Here is a 16,395-nt window from a genome sequence, read left to right on the forward strand (position 1 = left end):
GGATTAACAGAGGGTCGGGACCCGGCTGCTAACACACTCACATAATCACACATGCACAGCAGCTGTTTACAGTGATGGTCAACATGACTGTCTGGTGCAGGGCATGTGGCAAAATACTGACATCAGGACATGTTGTGATGCTCTTAAACACCAGAGGATACCGTGTTAGTGCTTCATTCATTCAGGATCGTTGAAAACACAAAACACATAAACAACACAAAACAATTTCATACACTTCCTGTCATTTCCATGACTACAGGAACCAGTAGACCAGGAGATTCCCTACCTCAATACCAGTTGTTCATCTGAAGGCTGAACGTGTCCTGAGTGAAGCCCACCTCTCGCCCAATGTCAGCCAGGATCAGCTCAGGCCCCCCACGACCCTCAAATGATAAATTGTATAATAGTTGAACTGACAAGTGGAATTCATTCTACTGAAAATCTGCTGAACCAACCTCTGAAAACACAGAATGACACATGAAACTTTATGCATCAAACCAAAACATATTTCCATGCGTCCTGATTATAATCAGATTATCAGGCTGATGATTGATCTTCTAGTTAAACACTTATAAACTTACATCTCCCTGAAACCTTAATAATTGATATTTGAAAAGTCTGTTCAGCTGCCGTCTGCAAAATAACAAAAACAAACATGCTTCTGCTGTTAGAGGCTGATTTTACAGTTACTCAGTTCTGCAGGTAAAAAATATGTTAAGTATTCACATCACTGTGGGATGATATATTTTCAATTTGCTTTTCCTTATTGACAATATTATTTAAGTAAATGGTCAAAACATGCATATTATAATCAGAAAGTATTCTTCTCATAATGCATCAAGGTTTCTGCAGCTGATGCTGAAAAAAGAGAGAAATATACTTTTCTATGGAAAAGACTTTTCAAGCTAATAAATCATTTATTTATTGCTATATATTGTATCACTAGAGTCATTGCAACTCTGTTGGGTCATGAACCTCTTTTGTCACAAATTGTCTCCAGCTTTTACACTTGTGGTTAAATAAAACTAACTATTGAAGACAGTAACAGGCAAATTCATTAACATAGCTGTTAGCCCCACCCCTAATGAACTTTACATGATAAACAGGGGAACATAAATCACCTAAGAAACATGGTGAGCCGACACACACACACACACACACACACACACACACACACACACACACACACACACACACACACACACACACACACACACACTTGTCTCTTACAGCAGATAGCATTGGGAGTAGATGTCCTCACTTAAACTCCTCTGCAGTGTGAACCAATCACGCAGCCCTGAGCGTAAACTCTGGTGACCTGATTTGCTGCAACAACAGACACTTGGTAATGGTGGAGCAAGTTGCGGCCGAAAAGAGAGATAGTGCCAACGCAGCAGGGGCACTAGGCTAGGATTTAAACAAGCGTGTGTGAGTTTGAGGACGAGAGAGAAGACATGAAGGAAAGAGGAGGATGAGAAGAAAGAGGAGCGAGGGATGCAGAGAAAGAGATGAAGTGGAGTCAGCAGCAGTCCTGAGTTGCACTGAGAGTGTATTGAATGTGTGTTGGCAGATAATAGTGTAGGTTTAATTAAAGGGTCAGAATGAGCTTAAAGGGACGTTCCATAATTAATCTTCTTCTTCCAAAATCCTTGGAAAAGAGCAGTGGCTCTCGGTGCTGGTCTGCTTTCATTCAGAGCTCAGCAGCTGAAGTCCTCAATCAGCAGCAAACACCACAACACCAGAAACACACACCTGTGTTACTGGTGGATATATTATGTGTATCACCCTTCAGGCAGACTGGCCTTTTATTCCCTGTGTTCCCACCTTCACTGTCTAATTCTGCAGCAGCAGCCAAAACCACCACAGAGCCTTAATGGCGTGAAGTGGCCTCCTCCTCCAAAGTTCCATAAATTAATTTACACCCACAAATTATTTTCTTGGAAATCAGTGGAAATGTAAAATACAACACAGACAATATTAAAGAAATCGATTATAAAGTTGAAACTGCCCTTCGGTCAAATGTAATGGTTTCTTTCTTGGCACCAAACTAACACATTGGGGATCAACCAGCGAGTTTGTCATTATCTTGCTTGAGAACAAACAAACCAACAAACAAACAGACAGTGGAGCTACATAAGTTTAACTAACTTTTTTCATTATATGTTTGACTTTTATTTTAAATAACAGAAATTAATTTGTTCTTAATTTAAAAAAGCTTTTAACATCACATCTGTCTCACTATGATGCTGAAGACTTTCACAGCAGGCGACCTGTTGTGTATCACTGGTTTTAGGTCAGTTCTGGAGATATAATCGACGCAGAAAGAAACCACTGACAGGTGACTGACATCAAACCGCATCAAAACAAAATGCCATTTTCTGTCCATCTTAGAGACAGCTCTGCAGTTCAGGTTTGACGGGTTCCACCACCACCACCACCACCACCACCACCACACCACCACCCATAAGGGTCTGTCGTTGTGAGGATGGGATACAATAAATGCTTCTTCTTCTTCAGGCTCATTTGAATGCCAGCCCCCACTCTTTCCTGTAACTGCTGCGTGCAGCCATGTTTGGTTTGATGAGTCATATGTCAGACAGTGTGAGGTTCTTACCAAATACAGTCACACAAACCGATGACACCGTCTGTCCCCATTAGATCCAACACACTGATCTGTTTTATTGCTCATTCTCAGCAGCACAAGTTTGATTTTATCACTTCTCCTTAAGGATTTAACATTTTTTACAATGAATGATTTATGTCCTGTAAATATTTTAATGAAAGAACTCCCTCTACAGAGTAGAGTGTATCAGCAGGACCTTGATACTGTGATCTCTAAGTTCGTTAATGGATTTCTTTCTAACCCTTACTGGAATACGAGATGAAGTTCAACAACTGTGCTTATCTTAACTACTTGAGTTTGTGAGTTAATTATTTCTAACTTGATAAGAAACTTTATCTTTTCATGATATATTTGTCTCCAAGGTTTAATTTTCTGAAAACATAATACTGATGCAAGAGTCCTAGATTTCACCAGTAACACTTGACTGCAGCAGAATAATTAGTGGCACAGTTTAGAGCTAACTACAAGTGACCTGGATCATCATCACAACTCAGTGTAGGTAGTTTCCACAAATGTAAGAAACCTGAGACAGAATCATTTTACAAAACTGTGTTTTATTAGTAAATGTAAAAAAAATATCAGTTTTGCTCAAGAGAATTTATCAAACGACAAAATAAAGATGAAGCAACAGGTTGAATTTTATAACATGTGGAGCAAATACTGATATAAATAATCTGAGCGAACACACTGAGGAAAAGAGAAATTTGCTGTGTGTAAAACCGTCCTGTGCACTGGTTTGACTGGTTCCTAGTTTGGTCCGAAGTAGTCAACCATGCCGTTGCCTTTACGACCATCGAAGAAGAAGAAGTTGCGGTGAGGTGCGTCTCTTTGGGAGAGAGCCTGAAGAGAAACACAAGGGAAAAGATAAACGACACTTTACAAAGCTCATTTTTAACGAACAATTAAAGTCGTATTGTGACAATTTCCCATGAAGAAGTCACAGTCTGTGTAATTAAAGGAGACATGACGAGTTCATCTCTAGTGGTGTGTAGCGTTCTTTTGTTGGTGTAAAACTTCTGCAAAGTTAAAAATCCCAGAGTCGGCAGTGAAAGCAGCTGAAGCTCCCGAGACGCCTCGTCAGAAGTCTGGACCACACTCCCAATCTGCATAAAGCAGCCCAGCAGCCAGTCTGGCTCTTCACTAGGTCAGGTGAAGTGAGAGCAGAGGTGCACATTCCCTACATGTGCTGGAAGACAAATCCCAACAGAGTGGTCTGGCCAATCAGAGCAGACTGGGCTTAGTCAGGGGGGGGCGTCTTGAAGAGACAGAAGCTAAAACCAAGTGTTTCAGAAAGAGGCTGAAGAGAGAAGCTGTTTTCATCTCTTCAGGAGCAAATTGTTTCATTAATCTGTGAAAATCCAGACAATAGATCCTTGAAGCCGGAGGAAACCTCGCAGACTGTAAACACAGAGAGACCATGGTCCGCAAACACCTTCTTTCTGTGAAGCGGTGGGCTCACCACTGCACCACCATGTCGCCCCAAGGGAGAATTCAGAGAGAACCGTTTAATAAACACGTTTTCATTAGATCACGGCCGGCAGATCCACACAGCGCCTCAGTGTGAGGGAGTGAAATCAGTTGGATTCACCTGGTGAGACTTCAGCCAGCCAGTTGCAGAGGATTTCATCATGATGCACAGATCGGCCTTGTGCCAATATAATGCAGACTGACTCAGAGCCGTCAGTCCCCCCCCCCCCACACACACTTACCCGAACTCCTCTGTTCACCCCAGTCTGAGGACACCACGCTTACAGAAATATGGTTTCTAATCCCAGCTATGATTTAGGTGAAATCTTATTCAGGTCATGCACAGAGAGAGAGCGAGCGAGCGAGCGAGCGAGAAAAAGAGAGAGAGCGCGCGCGCGAGAGAGAGAGATAGCAGCTCATTTCTCCACATTTGTGTGTTAAGAATATATATTAAATAATGATGATGTTTTCATCTGTGAGATGAATCCTAATGATTCTAACAAGCTCAGCTCCTCTACTTTGTCCCATCAGAGCAGAGTAATGAACTTACACACAGAACTTTCCAATAATTTAATAACTTAATTTGGATGAAGCTCAATTTAAACTGGATGAAAAAATTAGATATGAAGCTTCTTGCATTCCTCAAGATCTTGTCAATTCAAGAATTCATGGCGATACCACGAGGAGCCCAAGCAGGGGACGAGTAATGAGTCAGTGACTGAGTTCTCACTCAACTTAAAAAGGAATGATGCATGTTATTGCTCAGTTTGGATATTTCTATAAGACTACACTTATCAGCCTGAGGGGGTTAACACGCCACTGTGTATAAGGCAGGACGCAAAAATAATATTATTAGTGGTCTTTGTGCTCAAATATTCATTAATGGTGCTTTATTAATAAAAATGTTTGTAAATTTACTGTTTTATAATCATTGTTATTTTCATTTAATTTCACTATTCAAATTTACTGTTTTAACCTTAACTTTGAAAATTGAAACTAAAGTTGATTGATTAAATGTAAATCATGGTCCAAAACTCCTATTTGTCATTGTTGGGTTCTTTCAACATGAACATACATATTTACATATATAAATGTATCCATTTATATACACATCTTTCCCAACTCTCAGATAATGGGTCAGACTCTAAATTAAATCAGATACTGTACAGTGTGACTGTTCAGACGTTTGCTTCCAAAGGATTTGCTTCATACGGTCCTATAATGATCTTTACTGTTACAGTATCAACGACTGTATTATGCTGCTCAGCTCATGGACACTATAAACCATTTCTCCTATTGAGAGGCTGCTGCCAGAGCATCACACTGCGTTTCACTGTGGTCACCGTTCAAATCCTTTCTACACAGAGCTGAGACGCTGCCGTTTTCTGGATCTGACCCAGAACCAGCTGAGTGGCCACCTGTCAGCTGACCGACTCACACAATAGACTGGTTTTCTTCATCATTTACTACAGCCCAGTGGAAATCATGACTTGTCAAAGACACACACGAAGCTTCCACGTGTTTACATGCTTACCTTGACAACTTCCTGTCCCAGGACCCCTCCCATCACAGCGCACACTGGAGACATCTCAGAGAAGCAGTAGCTGAGGACAAACAGTACAAGGAAACAGAGAGCGTGATGTTACTGAAGTGAGAAGTTCAGAAAGTTACTCTTTATGGATCATTTACAGAAATTCCATGGAGGGGTTGCATGTCTGAGGGAGAGCCTCCAGACTTTCTCTGGAGTTTCTTTTTGTAAATGGGAAACTCCAGAATTATTCTTTGGTTCTGCAGTTCATTCTTGTCACTGTCAATTTTCAAAAGATTCAACAAGAAAACAGCAACACCATGTTCACAATAATATGAAATGTAATAACGATGGGATAAAAGCATTCTCAACTCTGAAAGAAGGCCACAGAGAAGAGATGTGTTTTTAACAATGATTCTTTAAGGTGTCGGGCGGCTGGTGTAACGGCTCGATGTGTCTGATTATGAGCCTCGTTTGAGGCAAGTAAGAATTCCACATGAGACTAAACTTCCTTTATGAAATTAACACCACGAGACAGTTAAAGCCGCTCTGTACCTGATGAAGTCATCGTTCAGGAGGTCACTGCTGACGGCCAAGGTCTCCAGGACATCGTCACGGATCTGTCTCAGGAGCTGACTGTCCCCTGCAAAGGACTGAGGGTCGGGGTCACGACCTTTGTCTGTGCGAAACTTCAACAGAACTGTGGAGATGGATGAAGGGCAGAGAGGACAGAGGAGGAGAGGAGGAAACACGAGAGACAAGCGGAGGGGAAATAAATTTCAGTTGAGAGGCAGGAAACTATTTTTCTAAAGCAATATTTTCCATATAATGTATTGCACTATTGTCATTTATATTTCATCACGCTGATTATCATCTTATGGAAAGACGCCAGCTCGTCTCCACTTCTGCTCACTTCAACACAAGATAAGATCCGAGTGTGGTTGCACCATCAACCATTTCATCCGATTAGACCCGTTTTGCCACATCAAATAAGAGCGTGCACAGAAGGAAGGATGCAGTGATGCACCTGCACACGTTCAGTGAGAGAGAAAAAATAGAAATTAAAAATCAAGACTTTCTTTTTGATGAGCAAACGTCTCCAACTGTATCACCCAGATCTCACACATCAACACGTCGCCCCCGTATTTCCTGTTCGTCCATTAACTTAAACCACATGAGGAAGTCAAATCCTCCCACAGCCATTTCCACCACCCACACACACACACACACATACACACACACATGGTGGCGATGAATCATTTTCAGACATGAGCTCTGCCCTTTATTTGAGAAACTTGGCTGGTAGAAAGTTGAGGGCACAAGTGGCGTCATGCTCAGGTCTGCACCAGGCAGGAAATCAAACTGAATTCCATTACAGAATAGAATATGGGCACAAGGACGGAGCAGCAATGGTTTCCCTGAACCTCATGAGGGTCAAATACAACCAAGAATATTTTGTTCCATATTTTATAACAATGTCTGTGCAGAGAGTGAGAGCAACTTTTTGTTGAAACTAGTAAAATGTGGGTTTCTTAAAGTGAGACCTGTTTATCAGTGGGATTCATAATAAACTTTATAACCTCCACCAAGGAGGTAATGCATGTCCACTGACCAGGGGCTGGGTCCATCTTACCAACCCAGTTCAACCCATAGATATATATATATAAAGGCTAGATGTCTTGGCCAATGGAGTCGAACGTCCGTACATGGCGGCCATCTTGCGTCAGGCGGCTCGCTCACCCATAACATTGTGATGTAATGGTACGTACTTTTTAAATAACCATAACTTGTTCAATTTTCAACCAATTTTTTAACGGTTTGTTTTTTATAAACGTCAGAGATGTAGTTATGACACTGCATACTTATGAATAATAGGTACAAGATTTCCCTTTACAAATATACATCAAGAATTATTTTTGTTTTATTTTCTTTAAAAAGTACATGTACCACTACCAACACAATTTTATGGGTGAGCGAACTGTCTGACGCAAGATGGCCGCCATGTGCGGACGTTCGAAGGGAAATCTTGTAACTATATAGATCAATATTTGTGCAAATCTAAATTCTTCAACATTGTGCGATTGATTGCAATATTTTTGTAGATTTCTAAGAGAATAATTAAATAATTGGTGAACATCCAATAAAATCCAGTTCTAGTGAATTTACATGTGGTTTCATAAGGAGACTGTTGGGCCTTGGCCAAGGTTTGTACTTTATAAATGCCATTTTAGTTTTTATATACTGTATTAAACAGGATTACTTAGATTACTTGAATTTTATCCATATATTTATACACAAGAGCTCCCTCCTTCCATTGGTCACCGTCTCTGGTCAAATTGTGAATTTGATATAAAGAAACACACACACTCTCTCACCACTAGTTCAAATCACTCGACTGTTCCTCGGGAGACAGGAAGCAGTTGTAACAGAGGATGAGCCACTTCCTCATCGGTCGCCCAAAACAACAACTGGTAGCTCCAATTATAGAAACAGTGAAAGAACAACAACACTGCCAACTTTCTCATCTTCACCCAATGAAAAAGAAGAACTAGACAATGTTTCCACGATGAGCCCGAAAAGCAAGAGGCTGAAAGCTGCAACGCGTGGGTTTCAGAGACAGTACTCATTTGACTGAAGCTCAACATCTGGAACAAACCTGCCAAGAGGTTCAGAACAGAATGTGACTGCAAATGATGAGTGACTAAGAAACTGTCTGTTCAGAAAACAAATGAGCCAGAGAGCCGCTGCCACACGTCTGTAGCCGTCCAATACTAGACTGGTAGAAAAAATGTATAATACCACACACTCAAAGATGTTATTGTTTCCATTAAGATGCTTGAACTATTCTCCGGGGAATTGTTTAAAAAAAAAAAAAAACACCTACTGTATCTTGTAATGTTAAAGAAAGTGAGAAACAATATTCCTGGATTCGCCCGATAATCTAATGGTTCTTTTTTGGCTCAAGTCCCATCCTTCCACATAGTTTTGTGGAAATCCTGCTGACAAACCCAGAACACCAATGGAAAGGGAGGAAGATATACAATGTTTTTAAATATCAGCTATTACGAAATGTTAGTTTAAAAAATCCTCAGCCTCAGTAAAAGTGAGCACAGCTTAAATGACGCCTTCATTCAGATTGTGAGAATTACAGGACATGCACAGAAGATCTCAAGCTGAGAACCACACCTGTTGATGTTGATATGCATCAGTGAGTCTTATAATTGTGCTTTAAGCTTTTATGTTAAGCAGCTACTGAGGATTTTAATGAATCATCATCATGACGAGACTGAAAAGACTCATCACATCTTATTTCCTCTGTGTTCATATTAAACTCTGCTGTCCAAAGCTCTTACATCATGACATTCTTAAAGTTCCTTCTCACACTACGTGTCTTTAGTTTATGTTGCCTGGCTGCAGGGTCATTGTATAAAATATCAATTTCATGTAACAATGTTTTAACCTTTAAATACTGAATGATTAATGCAGAATGTTACTAATTTGATATATTATGTTCAAATATCTAACTAACGAGCAGAGAGAAAACTGTTCTGCTTCCATCTGCGACTTATGTATATTGTCAAAGCTGAATTTCATTTTCATTATTTACTGCTTTTAAAGTTGGAAAACTTTTCAGAATTTACTGAAACCATTTCCTGTTGTCATGGTCGTGTGTAGGTGGAGGTGTCTGCCTGTTCTCTGTTCTACGCCCTGTGCACATGACTGGCCATGGACGGCCTGTGATGGAAACTACATGCGGGAGAATAACAACTCTAAGGAGAAGGTCATCAGACGCTGTGAATGAAAACAGGAAGTTTCCATTTAGATTCATTTAAAGGGTTGATAGTTCCTAAACCTGTAAACAATTTTTGTTTTTCATTAAATTGTTGATAAAATGTAGCAAATTAAAAATACAAATTTGCTTATTGTCTAGACGGAGATTGATGTTCAACAAATAACTGCCAACTTGGCCCGTGACGGCTCATCAGCTCAACTGAAGCCGGTAATTTTGCATGTTTATTGTGTGTTTCAGTTTCAGTGTCGAGTTCCCACACATTTTCAGTTTCAAATTTCTGCAGTTTTTTTTTTTAGAACTTTCAGGATTATTTCTGAAATCTGATCAGCCCTCTTCCTTATGGAAATTATATTTGTCTCCTGCCTCCCACACAGAAAGTCAGAAGACGTATCTACTTATATGAAAAACATCAACTGATGATTATTGCCATTGTCATGCTTTGTCAATTCAAAGCATCAAATTAGTCGAGAACTAAACAATTATCAACCTGCAACTTCTGAGTTGCAACGATTGATAATATTTTATCTATTAAACTGTACTGACTAAAGTTTTCAATAAACCTATTAATTGTTTAAGATGTAAATAATTAAACAATTATCATCAGCATTTACTAGTTTACAGTCTTAAAGTTCTGACAAATGTTTAAAAATACAGGGTTTTGAATTTAAAATGACATTTCGAACGTACAGTCTCTAAACCATTTGTATTTCTACAGGTTTTATAAACTGAAGATTCTAATTACCATGAAGAAGGAAGTAGTCGACTGGTGTTCGCTTCAAACCGGCTTTAGCCTTCTCACTCGTCCAATCAACCTCCAGAGCCTCCTTCAGCGTGCAGAAGCTGGACGTCTGATTGGTTGGATATTCAAATTAAAATAAATAAAGTCATTTTTAGGACAAACATGAAGAAATCTTTGTAGACAACATTTCTTTGGTTAGTAGATAAAGAGCTGAGACAGAGAGGTGGTTCTCATACCTTCTTCACCAGGGTGGTCTCGTTGGGGTCGACTTTGCTTTTCTTTGCCTCCGGGCCGTCGTTGGAGTCTTTGGTGGGTTTCACTATCTTGGGTTTCTCCCTAAAGACAGAGGCCGTGAAGAACAGAGATGTTTTACAGCAAATAAAAGATTGTTGAGAAAACCAAGCTCATTTTGTTTTAGTACAGCGTGTTCACGTACTGTAGTGTAATGGAACGGTCACATGGGTTAATGTGTTAAACCCACAGTTTGGATCACTGCTGAAACTTACTCGACGTAGCTGTGCTCCTTTCCAAGGTTGCAGAACATGTAACCGTAGTAACCGTAGACGTCACCACAGAAGACCTTGATTTTGCGCTGAGAACAGATCTGGTCGACCCGCACCATCAGGTCCCTGGAGCAGCCTGTCAGACACACCTGAGGGACACAAAGAGTTGAAGGTTAGTAGACTTTCTTCTTTAGGAATAAGTGGCACGCAGAGTGTTTGTGCTGCACTTCTTCAGTAGCTCCTTCAGAGAATTCCAACCTGGAGGTCACGAGACAAAGTAAACCAAGGCTTAACAAAACATAGCTGTGATCCAGAGTTGTGTGTCAATCTATCTTGTATTTTGTAATACCAAGATTTATTGTTACCTTCACCGAGGACGTTGTGTTTTTCCCGCTGAGTGTTTGTTTGTTTGTCAGTAGAAGTAAACAAAACTTCTGTAAAGACTTCCATGAAACTTGGTGGAAGGATGGAACTTGGGCCAAGAAAGAACCAGATCCAGACAAAGGGTGAATATCCAGGGACTTCTTCACCACGTTCTTTAACATTGTGGGTCAGCCAGATTGAAGGTAAAGGGCCTGCTGGGCCTGGGCAGAGGTGTGAGCTCTACTGAGTGTCGTTCAAGGTAAAAGGGACGTATCAGACACCTGAACACTTTCAAATGTGCCAAATAACCCGAGATACATTTGTAAAACAAAAAGAAGATTCCTGTGTGTTTCAGTAAATGATCGAATCCTTCACCATATGTGCAGAGACGCATGTTTGTCGACCTCTCGCTGTCAGTAAGAAAAGATTTGTTATATCTTTACCCTCCTGAAACTTCAATCTCTAAAAATGAAAATGTGGGAAACTGAACTCCCACTGCGCGGCTCTGCTGGGCGCCTTCTGCACCTCCACCACCCTGCCGCTTTGTTTTTCTGCTGTTACTCACTAATTTCCATTCTTATTAACATAACATTAAAACTGCTTTCAATAACAGAAACATCAAATTAAATTGTTCATCTCCTGCCTTATCCACAAGAGACAGACAGATATTCCTGCTGAAAATTAGCGGCAACCCTTTAAAAAAACCACACAAAAAACAAATTAATCTGCATCTTTCAGCCTCTCTCGAGAACAACAACACAACTGAACAGTGGCTGGTTGGCTGACAAACTGAGACACGCCTACAGCCGCAGCTGAACAACCCAACAAGGCTGGAGACTACACAGGGACACCGTGTACCCTGGTCAAATCAGGGTGGATTGGAGTACTGTATGTCTGTAAACAACTGACCAGGGGGCTGGGTCCATCTTATCCGACCGACCCAGTCCAACCCACCCAAAAACAGCCTCAGCTCACTGATAAGACTGAAGCTGCATCTTTGGCATCTCTGGCTGTTCAGAGCCGAGCAGCAGAGCCCAGAGTCATGGACCAGCGAGGCCAACACCTTGAATGGTTTTCACAGCCTTGAGAAAACAGATAATCATAATTTTCCTTTCACCATTTGAAGCATATAAAGTCATAATCCAATTCAATCGGACATTTAAAACAATCACAGCTTCATTTTGACACAAAGAACTAAAGCAGGAAGGATCCACCTGGAAGATCACCACTTATTTCCTTCTTATGATAAGCAGCCAGGACTTTACCAAGAGCATCTACCCCTTATAAAATCACATATAGATTCACTAGATCCAGGTTGTTATTGGATCTAAACCAGAGAACATACACAGACATTGTCGTAGGTTATTGTCTGGGAAATCACAGAAACTGTAGAAAAATGTAAATTATAGAAAGTGAAAACAAAATCTGGATCCACACCAACATTTAATGGGTTCTTCCCTGGGTCCGGTCCCCCCCCCACAACATCTCATGGAATTAAATTGGGAAGTTAAGTGGTTTTGTTTTTGCTCATCTAACCACGAGAGTGGAAATAAAAAAAAAAGTATAAATACGTTTTGGGTTGTTCAGACATAAATAACTGCAGAATATATATTTTAAATTGTACTGTAAACAGACAAAGAGGGTGAGCGACAGTGTAAGCAGCCAGTCAGCTGTATCCTGCATATACCAGATGGACAGTGTGCTTTTCTATTGTATTCCTTCTTCAGTAATTAGGCCACTTGTATGAAATCTGTGAACACTCCAAACGCTCTCCTTTAATTACCCTCCATCTTCCCGCTGAGACACAGACACATCCCTGGAAGCAGATATAAGAGTTTTCTTTTTTCTTTTTCTTCTCTCTCTCTCTCTCTCTCAACCCGTTTCAATTATCCCACTTTCTCTTCTCTGACCATCTCTTCCTCCCTCGCTTTGTCCTCAATCTCATCCTGTCCTCACTTCACTTTATTATACTGATATCTTCTTCTTCTTCCCCTCCCACTCTCCCCCCCTCCCTCTTGCTGACCCTCTCTTAGCACCCCCAGGGGGACGAAAGCTGCCAACAATTCAGACACAACAGGAGGGGGGAAAAAAATCGTAAAAAAAATCTTCTGATGATGTTTAAACACATTTTTCCCTTCAGCAGTTGTATGTGTGGCCGTAACTGCCTGTGGAACTGAATGTTAATTAATGCTGAAGTAACTTTTTACCTGGAAAAAACATTACCCACTTACACATCATATATGCTGCTTATCCCTGGGGGAGTTGGAGCAAATCCCAGGGGACATTCATAAATTTTTCATTATAGTAAATTGCGTTTATAGTTTTCAAACCATGTCCCCTTCTTATAATTTGTTATGTTGGAGTCTAATGCTTAAATAAATTTTCAATCTACACTCAATGGCCAATAAAGATAGTTAAAATAGAATTTTAAAAAAATTCTGATTTTATTTTTTAATTATTTTCAAGAGAAAAACCCAGACACGAGTATACACATGGATTGGGGATTTTCTCCCCTGCTTCTCTGCAGATTCTGTGCAGCTGTGTCAGGTGGAACCGGGACTGTTGGTGAACATTCAGGTCTCTGAGAACTTTGATTGGGTTCAAGGCTTTGGCTGGTCCACTCACAGACCTTCATACAGTTGTCATGAAGCCACTCCTGCGACCTGTCAGCAACTATGCTCATAGTGTATTTAATACTATTCAATATATAAATATCTCTGGCAAAATACAGTTGTATCCATTCCACTGCTACAAGCCTACTTGATAGAAATCAGTCTGGTGTTTCTCTCAAAACATGGATGATATGGGCAACAGGCGACATCTAGCTGCCACTTAGAGTGCTACACGGCTGGGTGGTCACATATACTACTGTACAAACAACACCAGAAAACCATATAAACACTAAACTAATTTCAGACAGGATCTCCAAGAGTCAAACAAACATTTTGTGTGTTGGAACTGCATTTTTTTCTTTCACTTATTTCAAGATCTGATTTCCAGAAAATACACATTTGGCCTTCTTTACTGCTCAAATCATTCAAATAGGTTCTACATTATCCCATTTGAATTTATTTTTCATGATGTGCAGCTGTCCTTCAGTTATACAGTGTTGTTGACTGTATGTTTATCTTTACTTACTGTATCAAAATCCAGAAAGAAGTCATCTGGTTTGTCTTCCACTCTGCCTGGGTCGGCGTGGACTTCCACCATTGGGTTGAGGTTCTGTGCTCGTTCAAGAGAGGCCTCAGCCCGATTCTTACCCTGAGCTGTCACCGGGACCAGAAACTGAGCTCGACAGGTCTCCTCTGACACCTGATTAACACACAAATAAAGAATATATGGAATGGTGTTGTTTAATTTCCTCTGAGACCCTCACTTAGCCATTGGTCGAGCCAAAGTTTATTTATATAGCACATTTCAAAACCAATCACAGTTGACAAGTGCTTAAATATGAAAAGAAAAGAATATATATATAATTTAAAAAACTGAATTAAAATAAAATAAAGGCAATAAAACACTAAATATCATAAATGCTTGAGTTAAAATACTTTCCAAATGATTATCAATACTTTTCAGCTAAACAATACCAGATAGGGCAAAGACGTGCATGCTTTGGATTAAAAGGCATTTTCAAAACTATATAAAGCCAGAAATAGGCCGTTTTTACAATTAACAGAGTAAATATAACTGTTTTCTTTGCCACATGCACTCTCTACTGGACATCTGTAACACTGCAGTTTTCAGCTGCCACATAATGCACTCTACTCATTGGCAATAAATAAATCAGATGCTTAGTGGATAGCAGAAAAATAACGACAACAAAAGGAGTACGAACCTTTTCATGATCCAACAGGGTGAGACTCTTAACTCCAGCGAGGATGAGGTTTTTGGCCACTTCAGCCCCGAGACCACCTAAACCTGCCAGGAGCACACGAGAGCCTCGCAACCTGCAACCACAAGAAACACATGCGCACTAACTATTTAGTTCACTCCTCTTTATTTGAACTGAATTTCTCTCTCTCCCTCTCTGAGAAACAAGTTCAGCAACACACAGGTAAACCAAACTGCTGCTATTAGGAACATGAAAGACTTCGGTGTATATATTGGGTACGGAAGATTTGTTTATATACATATTGCAATCTGACACTGTTCAATCTTCACTTTTTATATCTTTTATCTATTATATATATTTTATTTAGATATTTGTATGTCTAAATAAATGTTACTTTGTATAAATATTAGAAAAAGGGAGTAAATAAGAAGTAAATAGTGAGTAAATATATATTGTTTCTTTTTATTGCTTTTCTTATGTGTGTTGTATTTATTGTGTTTTTATATTTCTATGTTCATTGTATGCACCAATAACCAGAGCAAATTCCTTGTAGGTGTACACCTACTTGGCAATAAATACTTTCTGATTCTGATTAAGAAAATGTCATAACCACATGTAGATTCAAGTTGCTCAAAAATGCGAAATACAGTTTTAGACAATTGTCAAGCTACTTAAAATAAATTAAAACAGTAGTTCTGAGATTTACAAACTACATAAAAGGATACATCTGAAAAAAATAAAATAAATTGAAATAAGTTGACGTAGTAAAATAATACTAAACAATTGACAGAACTGAAAGTAGAATAAAACACAGTGGAATGGTTAAATGCAGTCGTGAACGAGTCTCGAATGAGAACAGGGACCCCGGACTGTTGTGTAGCAGACACCAGTGTTGACAAAGAAAAGACCATAAACAAACTGGACATGGGTCATTTCAACTGTTACTCCGCAAACCGCAGGATCAAATAATCATGTAAATAAAAACTACCGGCAAATTCAAACACGGGGCAGTCAGACACTTAGAACCGGTGCAGCAACAGTGCGACAAGCCAAACCCTCCGCTGCACTGGTTAGCTTTAAGGCTAAGTGAGCTAACCGACCTCGTCTGAGCATCCAGGCCCCACAGTCGGATCTGACGGTCGTACTGGGCCGCCTCCTCCTCGGTGATGACCGGGTCCTCCTTCTCGATCGTATCGATCATGTCGATTCACCCTAAACACGATAATATCCGTGAAATAATGATCGAATTGTTCCGGCGCTGTTGTCGTTGTTTCAAATGTAGCGACGGTCCCGCTGAATGGGCGCTTGGTGATGACGTCACCAAACGAAACAAAAGAAGTGGTGCTACAACTTTAAATATTTTTTAAATATTTTTTAGAATAATCGCCAATAAGCCCATCGGTGCAATCTTCAGAAACACGAATCATGGCGTCATTCGATGTCTATGTTCTATAGTCTCGTACATTTCCCCCTCGTGTTGGGTTTTTAACAGATATACGATTACTTTATTACTACAGCATATTATAATACATGTACCTATTTACTCT

General features: G+C 40.0%; 1 protein-coding gene across 1 annotated transcript; it reads right to left on the reverse strand.

Moving 5' to 3' along the window:
* Window positions 1–3,157: 3,157 nt before the first annotated feature.
* sae1 (SUMO1 activating enzyme subunit 1) lies at window positions 3,158–16,169 on the reverse strand. The gene is made up of 9 exons (XM_053423485.1): window positions 15,949–16,169; window positions 14,852–14,963; window positions 14,155–14,328; window positions 10,657–10,802; window positions 10,387–10,486; window positions 10,154–10,259; window positions 6,174–6,318; window positions 5,625–5,694; window positions 3,158–3,463 (listed from the first exon to the last, which is right to left on the reverse strand). Exons 1-9 carry the CDS (start codon window positions 16,047–16,049, stop codon window positions 3,371–3,373), a joined length of 1,047 nt encoding a protein of 348 aa, XP_053279460.1. The 5' UTR covers window positions 16,050–16,169; the 3' UTR covers window positions 3,158–3,370.
* Window positions 16,170–16,395: the final 226 nt, after the last annotated feature.

Source organism: Pleuronectes platessa, chromosome 5, assembly GCF_947347685.1.
Source record: "Pleuronectes platessa chromosome 5, fPlePla1.1, whole genome shotgun sequence".
NCBI lineage: Eukaryota > Metazoa > Chordata > Actinopteri > Pleuronectiformes > Pleuronectidae > Pleuronectes > Pleuronectes platessa.

What these genes read in the sequence shown, in the direction of transcription:
- sae1 (XM_053423485.1), bottom strand. Translation starts at nt 16,049, where the DNA reads ATGATCGATACGATCGAGAAGGAGGACCCGGTCATCACCGAGGAGGAG. An exon ending in CTGAACGATGACTTCATCAG is followed by an intron (nt 5,695 to 6,173) that starts GTACAGAGCGGC and finishes GTTTGTCCTCAG; the next exon opens with CTACTGCTTCTCTGAGATGT. An exon ending in TGGGACAGGAAGTTGTCAAG is followed by an intron (nt 3,464 to 5,624) that starts GTAAGCATGTAA and finishes GTTTCTCTTCAG; the next exon opens with GCTCTCTCCCAAAGAGACGC.